This window comes from Hippocampus guttulatus, chromosome 8 (assembly GCF_054856545.1).
Source record: "Hippocampus guttulatus isolate MCC_2025c chromosome 8, RoL_Hgut_1.0, whole genome shotgun sequence".
In the NCBI taxonomy this organism is placed as follows: Eukaryota; Metazoa; Chordata; class Actinopteri; order Syngnathiformes; family Syngnathidae; genus Hippocampus; species Hippocampus guttulatus.
In genome coordinates this window covers 21,677,671-21,696,691 of record NC_141268.1, presented here as the reverse complement: position 1 = coordinate 21,696,691, position 19,021 = coordinate 21,677,671, and the positions used below count along the sequence as shown (strand labels likewise).

General features: G+C 43.7%; 1 protein-coding gene across 3 annotated transcripts; it reads left to right on the top strand.

Moving 5' to 3' along the window:
• The first annotated feature begins 444 nt into the window (after positions 1-444).
• Positions 445-18,444, top strand: tfap2c (transcription factor AP-2 gamma (activating enhancer binding protein 2 gamma)). Of its 3 annotated transcripts, none has more exons than XM_086118336.1 (8): positions 445-1,325; positions 4,088-4,597; positions 5,126-5,177; positions 7,258-7,329; positions 8,927-9,149; positions 12,150-12,268; positions 13,897-14,038; positions 15,119-18,444. In XM_086118336.1, the coding sequence occupies exons 1-8, from the start codon at positions 1,296-1,298 to the stop codon at positions 15,405-15,407; spliced, it is 1,437 nt and encodes a 478-aa protein (XP_085974462.1). In that variant the 5' UTR covers positions 445-1,295; the 3' UTR covers positions 15,408-18,444. The 3 variants fall into 3 exon arrangements, with proteins under 3 accessions (XP_085974462.1, XP_085974463.1, XP_085974461.1); XM_086118335.1 differs by lacking the exon at positions 445-1,325 and adding an exon at positions 2,887-3,398; XM_086118337.1 differs by lacking the exons at positions 445-1,325; positions 7,258-7,329 and adding an exon at positions 2,885-3,398.
• The last annotated feature ends 577 nt before the right edge of the window (positions 18,445-19,021 follow it).

The following is a 19,021-nucleotide window of genomic DNA, read 5'->3' as shown; positions in this document are numbered from 1 at the left end:
CAACGACGGACTAAATAACCGACACACATGCTGCCACTTGGACCCTTTGGGTTTCTCTTCCAATCAAAGTTTTGATTAGGGTCGCTGCAGTACTTTTTTTTTAACTTTCAAATTCATCCTGCAGGCCAGATTGAAACGCCCTAACAAGACGCGTAAGACACACTGCCGTGGGATTTATATTTTTATTTTTATATATATAAATAAAACGATGACATCCAAACGTTTACGATCCGGTAATTATTCTATTGAATACGTTTATCAATCATGTTTGTTTCTATTCATAATTTTAAACTGAAAACCCCCCCACTAATATTGAGTCAATAATAGGCAACGGCTGCATTTATAAGTGTTGTTTTTGTTTTTTTCCAGGAAGGGGGCTGGCAATAAACAGGAAACTACTAAATCCATAATCTTTTGCCCCCTGAAAGGAACCATCCTCAGAATCTTTCGACTAACCTTTGGGCTCAAACCGATATTCGGTGCCCAGCAGGATAACAAACATACACTATGCGGTAACAGCACACTATTTGATAGCGCATATATCTTACCATTACCGTCGTAACTCAAATCGATGTTTAACATTCCTTTTGTTCTTGGCGTCATTTCCAGTGTCCAATTTGTCAATTACGGATAAATGAGATGACAGTTTGGCGCGTTCACCGAAGTAAGCTTCTTTTTTCTTTCTCGAGGACACCCAAGGACCGAGCGTGGTGACGACACTTTGATGTGTTCATCAGCCAACGTATTTGCAAGATCAGATAACAGGAGGAGTTTTTGGTGCTTTAAAAAAAAAAGAAAGGAGGGGAAAAAAAGCCTGCTTGGCTTTTGAAAGCGGATTCTTTGGGTCACCCCGAGGCGATGCGGTTTTCTGAGGGGGTGGTGGAGGTTGGAGCGACCTCATCTTGAAATTTCCCTGCGAGTGATTTCACCCAATGTGATGGCCTACTTTTTTTTCCGGATTAATAAAAGACAATTCATGCATCATATGACTGATATTAGTCATCCAAAATTATATTGATACATATGACTGACCATTGTCAAGTTACAAGCTTTCTATATCTGGGAATAAATGGAATGTGCTTCGTTTAAAGATGAAGAAAACAACGAAAATCATATACACACGCGCAACGAAATATTGGGAATCGCGGGTAATCGATGCTTTGGATTTTGCTTGCTCAGGTGTGTTGTGCTCGTGGGCGGCGCATGCGCACTGCGAGTGAGCAGGTGACGAGCGAGCTGCAAGCATGTGAAGATCGCGTGTGTTTCACTCACTGGCCGAGACTGGAGCCTTGCAGATGTCTGTGCTGGACAGGATCGACTGGAGGGTGAGTGGCGTCAAATGACTCCGATTCACTTTTTTAAAATGTTTTAGAATTATTGTTTTCGAATTTGCATTTGAATTGTGATTTTTTTTTTTTTTTACCTCCAAAGTAATTGAGCTGTTTATGAGTGTGCGTTTAATGATCGTTTAAGTATCGCTTTCTTTGTTTAAAAAAAGTGCATAGACTACTTTTTTTTTTTTAAATGAATGAATGAATGAAATACAATTATTTTGCTCCGGAACGATGCCGTTGTGAAATCGTCGCAACGTACAGTAATCTAACAGTGATTTCTAATCCGCAGCAGCCGTTATACTTAAAATCGCCACTATGCTAATAAGAATAACATAGCCTAAATTAAAAAAAAAAAAGAATCGATAATCGCATTTAAAATACGTGCATTTTAGTCAACATCTCTTTTTATGCTCGTTTCCCCCCATAATTACCGAGTGTGGTATTTGATAACAACAAAAAGAAACAATTTATTATTATTTATTATTTATGCATGAAAGGGCTACTTGAAAATAAGACGCAGCCATCCTCTATGTATCTTTTTTTATGGATTATGTCGTGAAAGGCCTCACTCACAACACGCACACACACACATGCGCGCGCGCGCGCAACGACTGGCGTTCAAAACGTGAGGTCAAGCGTGATTAAATGTCTTTAAGTCGCCCCTCTGTCCACTCTGACGTAAAATAACATTTTAATCAACTCGCACTTGAGTTAATCTCGAGCATCTTTGCTGTTCCCATGCATGCATTCAGGGTTGTACGCATGCATAGTTCGACGCCGGCTGCTCTCTCCCAAATAGAATAGAATCTGAAGTGGTTTGGAAGGGCCCTTTAAGGCTGATTTCATCGTGCACATGTGCAGCAGTTTGGATGTTTTTAAATCCAACAAAATGCGTTTTGGAAAAAAAGGTCTGCATGGCCAAGCTTCAAATCATGTCGGACCTTGCCGCACTCCACCAGAAATGCAAATGAGCTCAAGGAGCTTCGTGGTTGGCGAGTAACGCTTGCATGCTTTCGCTCCCCTCGGGCGTATTGCAGCTTTTTCAGCGGTCTCTTAATCAGCACCGAGTCCGTCTTTAAAACAACGTGAATGCTCGTTATTTAATCGAGGCTCTCAAACCGACGGTTTTGCTGAATTTCAATCAATTGCACGAACCCACATTGTACAGTATCTCGAAACGCGCCATAGACGGATAATTAAGGCGTATAACTTTGCCACCAATATATCCTGAAATCAAAAATCATTGACGTATAATGTAAAGAACACTTAGTATACCATAAGAAAAAGACACGAACAATATTTCCAATTGTGAAGCAGCAAGTGAAAATGACAGTTATTCAATTGGCAAATGGTTCGAGTTGATATTAACTGTTTATGTCATAAATTGTCAAATACAAAAGGAAGAGTAATGGAAAGAGAGAGAGAGAGAGAAATATGTGAGAAGTGAGGAGTTGCTGTCAATTAGTTTCTGCCCCCTTTCTGAAACGTACAGGCGCACAGAGTTCCGATTGGCCATTTCTTTCAGCCAATCAGAGGTCGCTCCCTTGAATGTTTCTTTCCCGGTGACGTCAGTCAGCGGGGCAACGCCCACCCGAAGCGACAGTGCAGACTTTGGGGAGCTGCAAACCCGCCTGTGCCTGATGTGCGCGTCTGCGCTCTTTTCGTCCATCAGAGGGAGTCAAGTTTCTTTTGCTAAATGCGCAGCCTCCCTCCCGTTGCTCAACAGACGCGACGAGCCGCCGCCGCCGAGACGACGAGAGAACTCTTTTTGTTGTTGTTCTCTTTCCTTTTGACTGGCTTACCGTGGAACAACCTCCTGTTGACGGGCGGATCGCGGGCCTCTGTTTCCGCCTTTAGAAAAGACGCTCGTCGGGATCTTCACTCCCAAACTGGATTAATCCCGAGACGTTAAACGCAGCCTTTTTCACCGTGCACGCGCGCGCGTGTGTGTGTTGTATTATTATTATTTGTATTTTTTTTTTCCGGGGCTGACGAGCCCTTTATCCCCGGGCTGTCATGTTGTGGAAATTAGCAGACAACGTCAAGTATGAGGATGACTGCGAGGTGAGTTCGGGCACAATTCGGGTGACGCACAGTACTGTGAAAATAGAAAAAGTTGTTACTCACTTTTCAGATTAAAGTATACTTTCGTGTACTAGTCGCCAATCAGACGAGTGCGGATAAGAAAGCAAATAAGATATTTTCTGGGCCATAGATGCATTTGGATTTGGACCTTTTCAAAAAAAGCAATTTGACATTTGTACAAATGTTTTTTGCTGTGGTTGTAGAATTTAAAGGTGCAGGTGCTGTTGATGCCGATTTGGTATATTTCATATTTTCTGCAATATTCCCATGTGTTGGGGAAAAAAATGAAATTGTGTCTAAATCCAGAGCCACCCAGCCTTTGAAATTCGTATTTCGATGATTAGTGCTTCCTGGTTTTGCCATAATTGCGCTTTTTTAATCCCATCGAGTCGGCGGCCAGGAGGGAAGGCTCATTGAATCAATGCACGAAAATACATAAATACAGTGCATACAGCGTCCCCCAACTTTTGCACTGTGTAAAGGAAGAAGAAAAACAATTCAAAACCGTGACATCCCAACTTTTCGGTATTTCCTCATTTTTAAAAAGAAACCAAAAACAAACAAAAATAGAGCGTTAATCCAACAAAGTGGAGCGCTTTTCGTGTTGGGAGTAGAATCCCCCAAATATTTGACTGGCCAAATTGAACAAGTGGCCCTCCATCTTCCAGGAGCGACACGACGGCAGCAGCAATGGCAACCCGCGGCTACCCCACCTGCCGGCGGTCAGCCAGCACCTGTACAGCCCGCCTCCCTCCCTCTCGCACTCGGCCAGCTCCGACTTCCAGCCGCCTTACTTCCCGCCCCCCTACCAGCCCATCTCCTACCCGCAGTCCGGCGACCCTTACTCCCACCTGGGCGACCCCTTCAACATCAACTCCCTGCACCAGTCGCCGTCGTCCAACCACCACCAGCAGCAGTCGTGGCCGGGGCGCCAGGGCCAGGAGGGGCTGGCGGGGCACGGCAGGAGCGGCCTGGCCGGCCAGATCCTTGGCCTGGACGGCGGAGGAGGAGGAGGAGGAGGAGGAGGAGGAGGAGGAGGGGGCTCGTCCGGAGTGCGGAGGGAAGGCTTCCGCCGGCCGGAGCTGCTGCCCCAGCACGCCCACGGCATCGAGGCGGCGGTGATCGGGGAGAGCATGGCCATGCACGACATGCAGGGCCACGGCATGGACGACGTGCAGGTGGGTGCGGCGCCCCGCACACTTCACAAGACACTATCAAGCGTGGATTGGGGGGGGGGCTTAATAGTGAAACGACCTTTAGCACAAAACTTGAAGTTATGGTATACGTGGAACTTTTCCATTTTGGCCCTGATTTTAATCCTTTTCAAAATTCCCACCAACCCTCACCCCTCGAAATTATCATTTGGAAAGCAACCCAACAACTGCATCACAAATTCTGCCTTTCTAGGGGAATACAGTAATTCTACTCGATATCCTAATGAATGATTATCCTTCTGTAAACACTAAGCGTCAAGTCTTAATATTCCGTTGACATAATTTAGCTGCTCATACAAAGTGCACAAAAAAATTGAAACGGCGACCTGTTTGATGCACTTAGCAAGTACAAACACGTATTTTTTCCGCGTTTCCAAAATGAAGCATTATTAAATTTTAAGGCCAATATTTGCGGTGTCGCTTTCGCGTGGGAAATGTGTGCAAAATACCTTCGCCATCTTACTTCTCTTTATGTTGTTTTTTTTTTATCAGCATATGGACGACCACGGTATTATCATGGCGGATCAGACGGTCATCAAAAAAGGTGAGTTTCCAACTGAAATAACCGGACCCTTCTCCCGGCTGGCTCGTATGCGCGGCTTCACGCCTTCGTTTAAGATTAACCACAAGCAAGTTGCTGAAAGTGCACATCAGGAGTTCAGTATGTCGTGTGCGTACAGTACTTTTTTTTTTTTCATGATCCCCCATCCCAGCGAGAGGCACTTAGGCTAAACTCCGTGCCATCTCCTTGTGAGCAAGCAAGGTGCTTGGAAAAGACGCCCAGTGGGTGAAGGGGAAGCGTAAAATTCAAAGTCCGCGGCTCGTCTTTTGAGTCGTTCGGCGCTGCGTCAGGAAATGAGCGTCCGAGCTGATCCCACTTGGGGCCGGGCTGTGCGGGGCGCGGCACCGGGCTCGCATGTGAAGGACAGGTTAGTAATTTGTTGGGACACGAACTGTTTTGATTAAGGATCTTAATTCCGCAATGTTTTGTCATCGGGAGTCCATTAAACGGGCTTTGAGTCACGGCGACTGCACGTTGACGAATAGCGCTTGTAATCGTAGATTTACGTGCAGAGAGAAAGATGGATGTGTTGCGTCATGTTTTGTCGCTGCTCTTTTATGCTTTTATGCTGTTTCTTTATCTGGCGTTTTCTGCACGCCAGATGTCAAGCCAACGCGAAGTTGCATGACTCATCCCATTTGGGTGTCAAGTTGTCTTAAAAACGTGCCGTAAAAAATATGCCGTTTGCTATTCCCCGCAACATTGTCAGTCGCCGTCTACGAGCGGTTCCATCAACAGACTTTTAACGTAATGGCAGGCGAGCCGACTTTTCGCTGATGACGTCAATCACCAGAAGAGGGAATGGTTTTGCGTTAGCGTCACAATGAACGCGCTTCGAATTGACAGGGAAATGACACTGTCAAAAAACATAACGTGTATGTTGGGTGGGGGAGGGGCTAAAACAAGAAGTTGGAAAAACCTAAACAAATAAATTAATTACGGTCGTTAGAACGAACCCAGGTGCCTCCACATGGGCAGGGCGAAGCCTCGTCACTGTCGCGTGATGCTATTTCCAGACGGGGAGAACAATCCTTTGACTAGCGGAGTTTGTCATTGGGATTGCCACTTGCACAGTTTGGGCCAAACGGGGAAACCTGTTCCGCATGATGACAATTTGCAATGTTTGCAAATAATCACGAGTGTCAAAACAATTCCCCACTCTCGGACCGAGAAGTTGTTCAAAATGCTGCTCGAGCTTGGCTTTTTTTTTTCTTTCTTTTTTTACACCCTTTACTGGTTCTGGCACTTGTGCAAAAAAAAACAAAAAAAAACTATTGGGATCGCCAATAGTGACGTCATTCATTAATGGATTTTGTTGATAGTGAAATCCAAAAGGTCTTCAGTTCTAAGTCGGGTTGAATAGTCGACTTGGTGACCTAGTCTGTACACAACCCCGACTGTATACTTTGAATTAAAACATTTTTAAAAATGGTTGCTGTTCTGCATTCGGCATGTACTCATCTCGACTGGTCCGTGACCCAAAAAAGGTTGGGCGCCACCGGTATAGAGGACATAGTATGGAGGTTTGAACGCCTCAAAATTGGTCTGGAAAGGTTAACTTGATTCATAACGTGTCGTATCCCTGACGGATTTTAAAACAAAACTCATGTTTCAAACTTGTTTAAATAGGTTGATTTTGGTCAAATTTTGTTTTCCACAACCTACCTATTCCTTTGTTCCTATGAAAAAATAAAACCCCTTAGTCTATTTTGAAGTGGAAATTACAGTAAGTGTCCCAGATTTATCATTCAGCCCGAATATTAACCGATTCCCGTGTTACATTTGTTTTCATGTTACATGTCTCCCCTGTGGGATTTTGTAGAGGGGCCAAGACGACATATGGGTCTTGAACACCTCTTAAAAGATCTAAAAAATAAATATATTTTAAAAAAGGGGGGAGGACTTTGTATTTCTCGACAGAAAGCGGTGATGACTCATCATGTCCCGTTCTCACGCTCAAGGGCACGCTGTGGGCAAAGTAGGCTTCCCCTCGAGCAGGCAGGCAGGCAGGCAGGCAGGCAGGCAGGCGGCACATGTGTGACTCTTGTGATTTCTGTCTCAGTATTAGGACTGCGAGGGGCCAGGAGCCTTGATCGCGTACAGAGGACTTGTTATCAGGGGGGCATCCTTGCGGGTGAGGATTGTCGCCTCGCTTTTGTGGTGTCTGTTAGTGTGCTGTGCTGTGGTTGTGTGTCCAGTGACTGTCAGTGCTCACACATTTTCCCGTCGATCTTCAAGGATGGCTTAGAACTTCAGCTTACGTAGATCGCTGGCTGGCTGTATTTGTACTGTACATATTTGTGGACGGTGGCCTACTGGCTTTTGAAATTGGCAAGCCCAAGTTTAAAACTGCTGTTTTTACGGCTATTGAAGCGACCCAGAGTTTCTTGTAGTGTGACTGTTTTGCATTTACGTTTACTCGTAACTTACATTTTTGCCCCAACCTTTATTAGTACAATTCAAACAAAATGAAAAATATATACATAAGCCATTAATATTAACCACAAACTGTCACATTCCCACAGCAAGATAAACGGCAACGCCTTTGCCCCGCAACTTGTTGGCCATTTTGGTGGAGTTTTTTTTTTTTTTTTTGATACTGTAGGTTTTTATCTCATTGTGAATTCCAGGAAAAATAAATTGCCAACCATGTTTGGGGAGTGTGTTGTTGCAGGAATATTTTTTTAAATATTTTTTGCATTTAGTCTCATTACTCACAAACATATATTTGAGGTTATTTAAAAAAATAATCGTATAAAAACCACATGGGGTGTCACTTTTGAGCTAAGGTTTCCCCAATGACTGAAACTCATATGCAGTAAACATAGAATCAACTCATTGTTACCATATACCCAATGTCCCCTGCATTTTCTTGTTGTGACATATATTTTGAACAACAACTTAAATTTGAAGTCATGGAAAAAAGTGACCATCATGCAGGAATTCTGTTCGGTTTGAAAATATTATCAAATCATTGAACACTAACACATGACCCGCATCATGAAAATACGTGTAAAATAGACATAACATTTTGATAGCAATTTTTTGGCAAAGTTTTTGGATTGAGAGAGTATTTAATTTAATACAAATAATTTAATTTCGGTCTGCCTTTGAAACAGCTGCAAAATGGAACGTCTTGGTAGGAAAATGTGCATTTTTTTCCCTCATCAAATCGTTTCCATGTAGCAAGACTCAGCGTTCTTTTTTTATTTTTATTTTTTTTAAGGTGAGTTAGATAAAAAATAAAATTGCAATGAATGAAAATCACACATTTCAAGACTAACGTTGAAACTACGGTAGAAGAAAACCTTTTCATGGTAACATGCATGTCCCATATATATATATATATAAATATATATATATATACAGTATATGAATAAAAAAATTATTGACCACTCCATGTAATAAAAAAGGTGAAAATACAATTCATCCGCCTTGTGTGTGACGTGTTGGCCGCTCAAATTACAATCGAACACTTTAACACGAGCGGCTTGGAAATTATGGAGAAAGACAATACTGCATTTTGATGTTTGTGAAATGTGTGTTCTTCAGACTGCTTTTTTTTTGTGGGGGGGGGGCATGAGAATTGACATGTAGATTTGAGCCACTTCCTTCTAAATTGGAGTGAAACATCTTGTGCCGCATGATGAAGAAGGTTTCGATGAAGAACGAAATGCTCTGCCCGTCTCATCTTCAGGACGTCACTCACATTCTCCCCCCCCCCCACCCAGGGCCGGTGACTCTCCCGAAAGGCAATGCTCTGGGCCTCCCCTTCCAGAAGGAGTCCCTGCTGGGCATGGTGTCCAACCCCACGGAGGTGTTCTGCTCCGTCCCGGGTCGCCTCTCGCTGTTGAGCTCCACCTCCAAGTACAAGGTGACGGTGGCCGAGGTCCAGAGGCGACTCTCGCCGCCCGAGTGCCTGAACGCGTCGCTGCTGGGAGGTGTTTTACGCAGGTCAGAGAGCAAACCTTGCACAACTTATGTTTTGCCGTCATACAAAAACAAAATCATTCATCTATGCATTCTCTGTGGCGCTTGTCCTCATTCGAGTCGTGATCTGGAGCCCAGCTGGGCAAGGGAATTGGAATAGATCCTGAACTGGTTGCCAGTCAGCCCGAGGGCACATGTTGGCAAACGAGTGAACCTAACGCGCATGGTTTTGTAATCGGAGAGGAAGCCGGAGAACATGGAAAGTCTCCACATGAACATATGAGCCAAGATTCAAGCACAGGATCTACCGAATGTCAGGCAGACGTGGTACAGCAAACTAGAGTCGCGGCTATCAAATATTTTGTTTTCGGTTATCCTTCTGAGAAGTAAGTCGAATAATCACGTTTTCAGGCCAAAGAAACGAAAACAAATGTTTTGCTTGGTCAAAAGAACAATAACAAATAAACAAGAGAAAAGAACACATTTCTCTATTTTCAGATCAATCGTAATATTTTTTTCCCTAAATTTAAACTGCTCTTCGCAGCAAACTTTATTTCTTCTCGAGAAACAATAGTGAGTATGCCTCGAAGTGTCGTCAGAACCATTTGGCGGCTGAAACGGCATATTTGAATTAGACATATGTTTTAGAAACTGATCAGGAGCAAACGCAACAATTTGCATCTCAGTGTGTATCATCATTTTCCCCCAAATAAACTGCCTTTGAAATGTTGTCCGACATTTCTAGTTGGACTACTCGCTTAGTGGCTAGCTGCTAGCCACTAACTGCTCACGCTGGGAACTGGCGCTACACTCGACAATGTTAGCATAGTTGGAGTGTTTTATTTTATTTATTTATTTTTTTGCGACCTCAATTATCAATTGAACATGATTACAAGATTATGCTGTGTACCTGTGGTGGTAATTAACATTTAAATTGCGCTCCAATTTACAGTCGGGAAGATGATTTAAGTCAAATGCCACGACACCATGTGCTGCCACGAACAACTTCAAAATAAAAGTGTGACTGATGTCAGCTCTTTACTCTGTTTGGGACATTTTATTTTGAAGTTGACCCTCTCACCATGTCGGTGGTGTGTTACTGTCATGCATAGCTCACATTGCTACCACTAGCTTGACTATATCCTTGACCATACACGCTAAAAAAGACATGAACGGGTACCCGAGGCAGGAAAAGAAAATCCTCCAACATTTTTTTGAATCGAGGTACTCGAATTACTCAAGGACAACTTATTGAGTTGTGAAACTCTTTTTCGTGGCCAAGTAAAGCCTCCTAAAATGCGGCAAAACCTTTTTACATTCGATGCCATTATTTTCTGTTTTTATACAGTGCAGTATTATAGCCTGCTTATTTCTTTACTCTTGTCCACAACACATTACAAACATTTTTGTAGGTTTTTTCTTTTTTTTATTGGGAGACTGAAACATATTAATGGCATTTCCTTTCATTTTAAAAGATGAGTTGCGAAAAGCATATTGAGTCACAAGCGCGGTCACGGAACGAATTCAACTCAAGGCATATGTGGTTTGCCGTGAATTTTCTTCTGAGGGACACCCCACCACAGACACTGACCACTTTGGGCTGGATAGGAGGAGTAGTCTGCCACTTAGACGACGCACCTATGCCACATATAAAATGTGTTTGTACGGTGTGTGTGTGTATGCGTGTGCGAGCATGTAGGACGGTCCGGTATATGCCAGACACCCCTGACTGGGATATTTTGTGCTTGTAGTGCACGTTTGCTCCTTCCCATGTGCCTCGCGTTATTGCTGACACGCACAGCCACCAATTTACAAGCATTTTGAAGTAGGTCATATGGCACGAGGAGGGGGTTTGTTCGTGGAGGGACTGCGAAAGGGTGTGAGGGCTGCACACACACCAAGGATGATGCCCATCTCACAGCAAGAGCTGGACTACCACTCATGCGGAAAATGAGTCGTAGGGAGTTGCGTTATTTGCGCAAACGACACACGCTGTTACCGCTCAATTGCTTCGTGGCCTTTTCACTTCACAAAAGAGCGTGTTAATTTACGTGTAATCACGTTTAATAGATCCCGTATGGGCGAGACGCTAAGTTCCTTGACTGGCAGGTTATTTCCAATGCTTTATGTTCTCATTTTTTTTAATTAAATGCTTGGAATCAGTCCAGGCATGTCTGCCTCACAGTTCAAATCTCTGCTCTGGTTTCTCCCCTTGCTTGCATGTTTTTTTTTTTTTTCCCAGGTGCTCTGGGTTCCTCCCGCATTCCAAAAACATGCATGCTAGGTTAATTGAAGACTCAATTGTCCATCGATGTGACAAGTCCAGGGAGTAGCCTGCTTCTCGGCAAAAGTTACATGGGATGGGCTCGGGCTCACCCGCGTACCCACAACATTGTTTTTGGTGCGCCTCAGGGCTCTATACTTGGTCCTCTGTCATTCAATAAGGTGCGCCTCAGGGCTCTATACTTGGTCCTCTATCATTCAATAAGGACATAGTGTAATTCGGCCAAAGCAAATACATGCAATTAATCTTGTTCAGTACATTTTGACATTCACAAGTGAAGTTGGTCAACATACTTGGCTGTGGAACACCGCGAAGGAAACCGTATATTGACAGCTGTTTTGGCTTCTCTTGCTAAACATCCGCTGCGATAACGTCCACACATTCATTTAGGTTAACTGACGACTAATTGGCCATTGGCGTCAATGTGAGTGTGAATGGTTGTCTGTCGATTGGTGTCCTCTGATTGGCTGACGACCAGTCTGGAGTGTTACCCTGCTTCACGCTCCCAAAGGTAGATGTGATAAACTCCAGCTCACCGGCGACTTGAATGAGGATGACCGTTTTCAGAAACGGACGGCCAGGTCGATGGAATCCGTTCAAAAACAGACAAAGTAGAATATTAAATGTCATGTTCATTTATCAATGCACCGTCAATAGATGTCTATAAACGTCAGCTGGCTCTGCTGTTCGACTGAAGGTTACTTACCATGTGGCTTGTGTATGTGTGTGTGTGTTCACAGAGCCAAGTCGAAAAACGGCGGACGCTCATTGCGAGAGAAACTGGACAAAATTGGGCTCAACTTGCCAGCGGGAAGAAGGAAGGCGGCCAACGTGACTCTACTTACCTCACTGGTGGAAGGTGCGCCGCATCACTCTGCTGCTGCTTCGTCTTCCACGTCCGCTGTAATTACTCTCGGGCCGGAATGTTGCTCCAATAAAGCGAGAATGTGGGAACGTCAATCTTTTCTCGCTTTGCGTTAGTGTCTGAATGCCGCTCTGCTAAATGCCACTCATCGTTGGCATTCTTAGCAATTGAATAAAAACAGCAACAACTTCTTGAACACATGGTGACTCTCTGTCCGAAACACTGCCTGCTCCAAACATTCTAAAAACATGCATGTTAGCCTCTTTATACATAAAGAAATACATATACTGGATTCATAAATATAACAAAAAAAATGTTAACTATTCCAAAGAGACTCTTGAACCAAACAAAACAAAGACAATTACAAATGTAATGTATTCCAAACAAGAAAGCCCTGCCTTAGCTGAGTCACTTATTCTTAATGCTGTCAAACAATGCAAAACGCCATCGACACGCCATCGAATTGCATCAACATCATGGCATTATAACCTTTTGAGCAACAGATGTCTAAACAAATGGCGGAAGCACACAAGTAGAATGGTAATACAATAATGCTCACAGTCATATATTCTTTATCATCCCCAAAGAACAAAAAATATTACTGTTTACTGTTTACTAGCGGCGGCACGGTAATCGACTGGTTAGCACGTCCATCTCACAGCGCAGAGGTCTGGGTTCTTCCTGTGTGGCGTTTTCACATTCTCCAAGTGCCTGTGTGTGGTTTTTTTCCGGGTACTCCGGCCTCCTCCGACTTTTCCAAAAACATGCATTATGAGGATCAGCGTCTCAGTTAATGGCTGGCTGAATGGACTCTCTACTAGCAATTTTGACCGTCTACTTCTTGCACACTACACTTGCCACTTGTCATAATCATGACAAATAACAAATATTATTTGGGCGAAACAGTCACAAAATTAAAATCATTTGGTGTGCACTTAAAATTCTTATATGAGAGAGTGCCCTGTGAAATGTTTCGACAAATGCAGTAATGTTTAATGAATACCAAAAAAATCTTGGTTTCATGTCTTTGGCCAGTGCCCCCCAGCCCAGAGGGGACACAAAACCGTCTGGGGTTCAGTGCCTTGCTCAAAGGTGCGGCTCGCAGTAACCGATGACAGACGGAGGTGCAAGTCATTGGCCTGCAGTTTGTCTCCGACATATATTGCCGCTACTCAAGCTGACATAAGATTGTCCGACCCTCAGCTGACACGCAGTCAATATCCTTCAGTATTCAGTTCTTTGCCCCCAAGTCCTCCATAAAAGCGAACACATCCTCGTCCCTCTCTGTGCTAAACTTAGGCCAGTCATATCTTCGGCCCACAGTGATCACGAGAACGCTCGGCCTCTTGTCTTCCCGCTCGCTTGACTTTGATTAAAAAGTCCGATGACTGCGCGGCGAGCATGTCTGGAGGCCTGCTGTTATTTCAGGACCTCGCCAGTTGAATCGAGCCTTGTTATCTGCTGCGCCGCTCGCCGGGAGGCCCGGCTGACATTAAAGCGTCAAGAACGAAGCGCTCGGAGCCAATAGCTGACTTGCCCCTCGTGCGCCACCGCAGCTGTTGATGCCGTGCGTTACCTAGCGCGCTTTCCCATGACAGAAGCCCTTCTGTTTCTCCTCTCAGGTGAAGCTGTTCATTTAGCCCGTGACTTCGGTTACGTGTGCGAGACAGAGTTCCCCGCCAAGGCCATCGCGGAGTACCTGGGCAGGCCGCATGTGGAACGAAACGAGGTTAACTCTCGCAAGAACATGCTTCTCGCCGCCAAGTGAGTTGTCATCTTTTGTGCGGAGAAATTCCCTTTCACTTTTCACGAAATGCTGATGGAATTTGCCGGTTCCCTGCAATCTTGTCTCTTGATCTCTAGGAGGAAAGCCAACATTTTTTTTTTTGTATATCGTCTGAGCTGTGATTAGAGACTCCACAGGTTTTAATGCTGTGTTTAGTCAAAGTTTGGTGAAACTGTGTGAGCTGCCATCTACCCGCTATCGTTGACTGTCGTTCACAAATCTAACGCAGCAATACAGTAGATCTCGTACATCATGTAGAATGGGCGACTTCAGAAAACAACAAGCAAACAACAAAATAAGCACATGCTGTATTTTTCCCCCCCAGTGCAAAGTACTCCCTTGCATCAAAATTCAAACCATTCAAGGTTGGCACAAAACTGCTCAAAACGAAACCAACATTAAGTGCAAGAAATCATTTTTTTTCCACAAAAATCTCAACTCACTCAAGATTTCAATACTATTCAGGTCCTACGTTAGTCCTGCATATCATTCCAAATCGGCACAAAAAATGTTTAGCCCTACGCACATTGAAGACATCTAGTGGTGATTGGTGATATTAAAACTTTAAACTATAGGCGACCCCCTGCATATTTGCAATTCAGCACCCGCAGATTCGCGGCTTTCTTTTCAAACTATTTTTGTATTTTGGATTCCCCCCCCCCCCCCACGATTTCTCCACAGTTGTCGTTCTTGTGGAAAGTGTATATTGAAAGTATATCAGCTGTTTTTCTTTTTTTTTAAAGTTTTTGGGGGGGGGTCTGGAAAGAAAAAACAAAAAAAGAAACACATTTCAAAAGCTTTCAAAAAGCACCGCCCCTCGTGTACGCGGTATAATATCTCGAAAAAGAAAGATTTTCAGACTTTTGTCCCATTACAGATAATCGTGACTATGCAATCTTTGGGTGACAGCTGGTCTGCAACCATGCCCTTTTGTTTTTCAACATGACAAATGGAGCTTTTTTCAGTAACAAAACAAAAAGTAACTAGGCTGCATAACAACGTACAGAACCCAAACGTGTACTGAATTGTTGTCGTCCCCTCTTCACAACTCCCCGCAGGCAAATCTGCAAGGAGTTCACCGACCTGCTCACCCAAGACCGCTCGCCGCTGGGCAACTCGCGTCCGGCGCCCATCCTGGAGCCGGGCATTCAGGGCTGCCTGACCCACTTCAGCCTCATCAGCCACGGCTTCGGCTCGCCGGCCATCTGCGCCGCCATGACCTCGCTGCAGAACTACCTGAACGAGGCCCTCAAACAAGTGGACAAGATGTACCTGAGCGCCGACGCGCAGGGAGCCTCCGACGGCGGCGGCAAATCCGCAGACAAACTGGACAAGCACAGGAAATGAGACCGCAACCCCGCCCGGCCCCCTTTCCCCCATGAACTCCAAGAACACCAGCTGCCCCTTTACAATATTGTGCTTTCCTGCATGGCTGTGGTCAAAATCGCTCCCAAATCACTATTTAATGCACGAGATAGTGAGATGGCCATTTTCTGTCACTCTCTGAATGTGAGCAGAAGTTATCCCCGTTATCCATCGAGGTGTCCAAATTCTTCCGAGAGCCACATAGAGAGAAATGGTGGAGGGATGCAAGGGCAAAATGTGGCCTATCGCATTCATTTTCCAAATTGATCCCATTGATACAATTTTAATTGGTGAAAAAAAAAAAAAAAAAGCCTGAAAAAAAATCTCTTAACTCTCTGGGGCACTTGGTCTGTCATTCCCGCGGGTGCCTGGAGGCATTCTGTCGCCTCAAGATCGAAAGTCAGGATGTTTTGTGTACATGAGTAACTTTGTTGCAGTAGGAAACACAAGGCTAATTTAAGTGCAGATTAAATCCGCAGATGACACTGCTCACTCAGTTCATCGTTTAAAAAACACCAAAAGATCATTCAAGGCCTTTTAGGCCTTTGAAAACGAGTTTGGGAAGACAATGTTAACCAGTCATTTGCTTTTTGAAAGTGTTGAAGGCTACTTGTTTGGTCGGAGAGTTGATTTTGCACGCCTGGCAGTGACAATTTTTGAACATCTCCAAATTCAGGAGAAAAAAAACAAAAACAAAAACAAGAACAAACAACAATAAGCTGCCAATTTTTCAAAATGGTTACTCGAGGATCATTAATGATTCATGTTCACAAATCGCAGCTGGACATCAAGCAGAAGGTGGAGCAAACCGTTTTTACGTCGGCATGATGTTTATTCACTGTTATGTCAACAAATGTTGCTATTTTAGTTGTAAATGTACTTTTTTTTTTTTGCATCTAGAGTGTTACGGACCTTGTTCTTTTTATTCCATGCCGCCGGACTATCATTTTGACCAAACTGCCCTAAGTAATGCCCTCAGTGCATCTTGAAAAGTCATGTGACCAACGATGCACCCTAGATGATCAAATTACATCCCACGATGCATTGCGCCGATAAAGATGAATTTTTTTTGCTTCCGGGATACTCAACTTGCAACAATATGGTGTTATAATTTATTTGCTAGTTCAATATTTATTACCCACCAACTGTACCAGTCCACTGTAGAAAAATCCCTAAACAATTTTGAATGGATTAAAAAAAAAAAAGAACTATATAGTCCACTCTAGAAAAGTCCACCAATAGTGATTCGGGAGTAGCGAAGGAGTGAACAATTCCAAACACAGTCACCATTTCTCCAGGAACCTGCCGGGCAACTTGGGGGTTGGAGAATTCGTGCATGCTGTTTTTACCCCCCCACCCCCATCTCCCCTCCTCCCCCATCAAGAGGACATCATTTCAAGATGAGTTGTTGTGCACCCCCCCCATCCCCCCTTCCTCCTCCTCCTCAGTGGCGTCTGGAGGCAAATCCTCTGATTTCCTGTGTCTCGACGGACTCGCAAAAGGACTTTAAATTTTTTTTTTTTTTTTAAAAGAAAGGGATGCAACTGCCCACCGTTTTTCTGTGTGTATTGCTCATCCTTTGTTTGTCCGACTGCGTGGGGAGGAGCCCGGTGTTGTTTTGTGCTGTCTGAAAGGGTCACACAACAGAAGCCTCGGCCATGCTATCCTGAAGGAGACATTGCGTTTTCTTTTTTTTTTTCTTTTCTTTTGATTTTTAAATGTTCTAAAAGGTTTTCCCATGTGTCTTGATAACGTGTCCGGGATGTGCTTTTGGCAAATTATACAAAGGATTAAAAAAATATATATATATATAGCACACTTTTATACACAAACAATCTCTCCTTTTTAAAATGGATTCAGATTACACTTGACAGGGCTGTCCTGTCTGATGTTGTTCTCACCCCGACTCTTCGACTGTGGGGTGTGCCAATGCAAGAATGGTTTTTGTTACTACTCCGAGTGGTGTCTGGGGACCAAAACAAAAAAAAAAACAACAACTGAAAATCAAGCGAGCGCATGCAAGATCCTGTAACGACCAAGTAAAAAGCATGAAATATATTTTCACTCGAGGAAGCAGCACTTCATCGCCACCATGTTGAATGACACTTTCTTAGCCTAATAGCATTGCCTAAGTCATATCTGAATGCTTTTGGAAAACACACACACGCACAATTTTTCTTTTTTAGCAATAGACCACATTGGTATATTTTTATTGGGCTTTCTGAAAGCAATGAGTGCCTTTGGCAATCATCCTATTAGGCTAACGACCTTTCAATGTGAGTGACCCATCCCACGCATGCAAATAGATACGCCCCCCCCCCCCCCACCCTCAATCCGGCTGCATCAGAAAATGGAGGATCTTCACTCATCCTAACATTTGAATCATGAGATGGAGAAATTTGCTGCGGGGGTCGTTTTTTTGATTGTGTGTTTTTTCACACTCGATTGGGCCGAAGGCTCCCAACAATTGTATACAATTAAAAAGTCACTTTTCCATAATATGTTCCCGGTAAAATGTATTCAATTTGTTTTATTACCACATGTTCGTGTTCATCCTTTTAGTATTTAAAAAAAAAAAATCAACCCGTTGATGAGTTTACTTCTGTGTGTGCACTTGTAAGCATGCATGTGTGTGTGTGTCTGTGTGTGTGTGTGTGCGTGCGTGCGTGTGTGCGCTGTGTGTGTTGTGAGCAAGTGGATATACTGTAAATATTTTTTTCTAATTAGAATTTAAATACCAAGACAGAATTTTAGCCATACTAGCTTGCCATGGATGTAAATATTTTCTAATTTATGTTGTAATTTAATGGGCTGTTTTTTTGTGTGCGTGTAAATAATGGTCCCTTTTTTTTTTTTTTGGTGTGTGATTTTTATGATGACCTATTTTATAATAAACGGGTTAGTTTTTCAATCGAGTAGAGAGGTTAGCAAGGGGGCAGGATATACTTTTAGGATTTTGGAAATGATGTACAGATAAAACCAAAAAAGAGCAGGAAAAATAAATACGATTCCAGCCTGATGCTTGACAGTGACTCACATGCTTCTTTTCAATGCTATTTGCCGAAAGGAATCAGTCACGTGTTTCTATAAGTCAAAAGTCAGGGCGGGGGATGGGAAGGCATTCTTCGTTCCTTGCAGGCGTCATGCATGTGATGGCTTCCCAGCTGACAAATAATAACTTGTTTTTGTAAGAGAGTTTGATTATCTCATGTGGGTGTCGTTCGTTTTGTTTGCGGTGCCATTTAAGAGGTTTCTTCCTACCGGCGGCAGAAGTTTTACAGCGCTGAGCTTGCAACCTTTGACACCCAGGAAAATGACATGCTGTATTTGCACGGGCCTGAAAAGTTGCTTCCAGCACTCAGTCGCATTGTGGGTCAAACTGACCCATTTCAGGTTACTTGTTTTGCTGGTCAAACATGTTGAGACGTGAAGGGATGAACAGTTTTATACTCTCCTGTAAAAGTTAACCCCTCTGTTGGATAGCGTGTCAAAATAACCCATTTTAACCCTCCTGTTATGTTGTGGGTCAGACTGACCCATTTTAATCTGATCATGTTGCTGGTCAAATTCACCCGTTTTAACTCCTGTTAAATTGT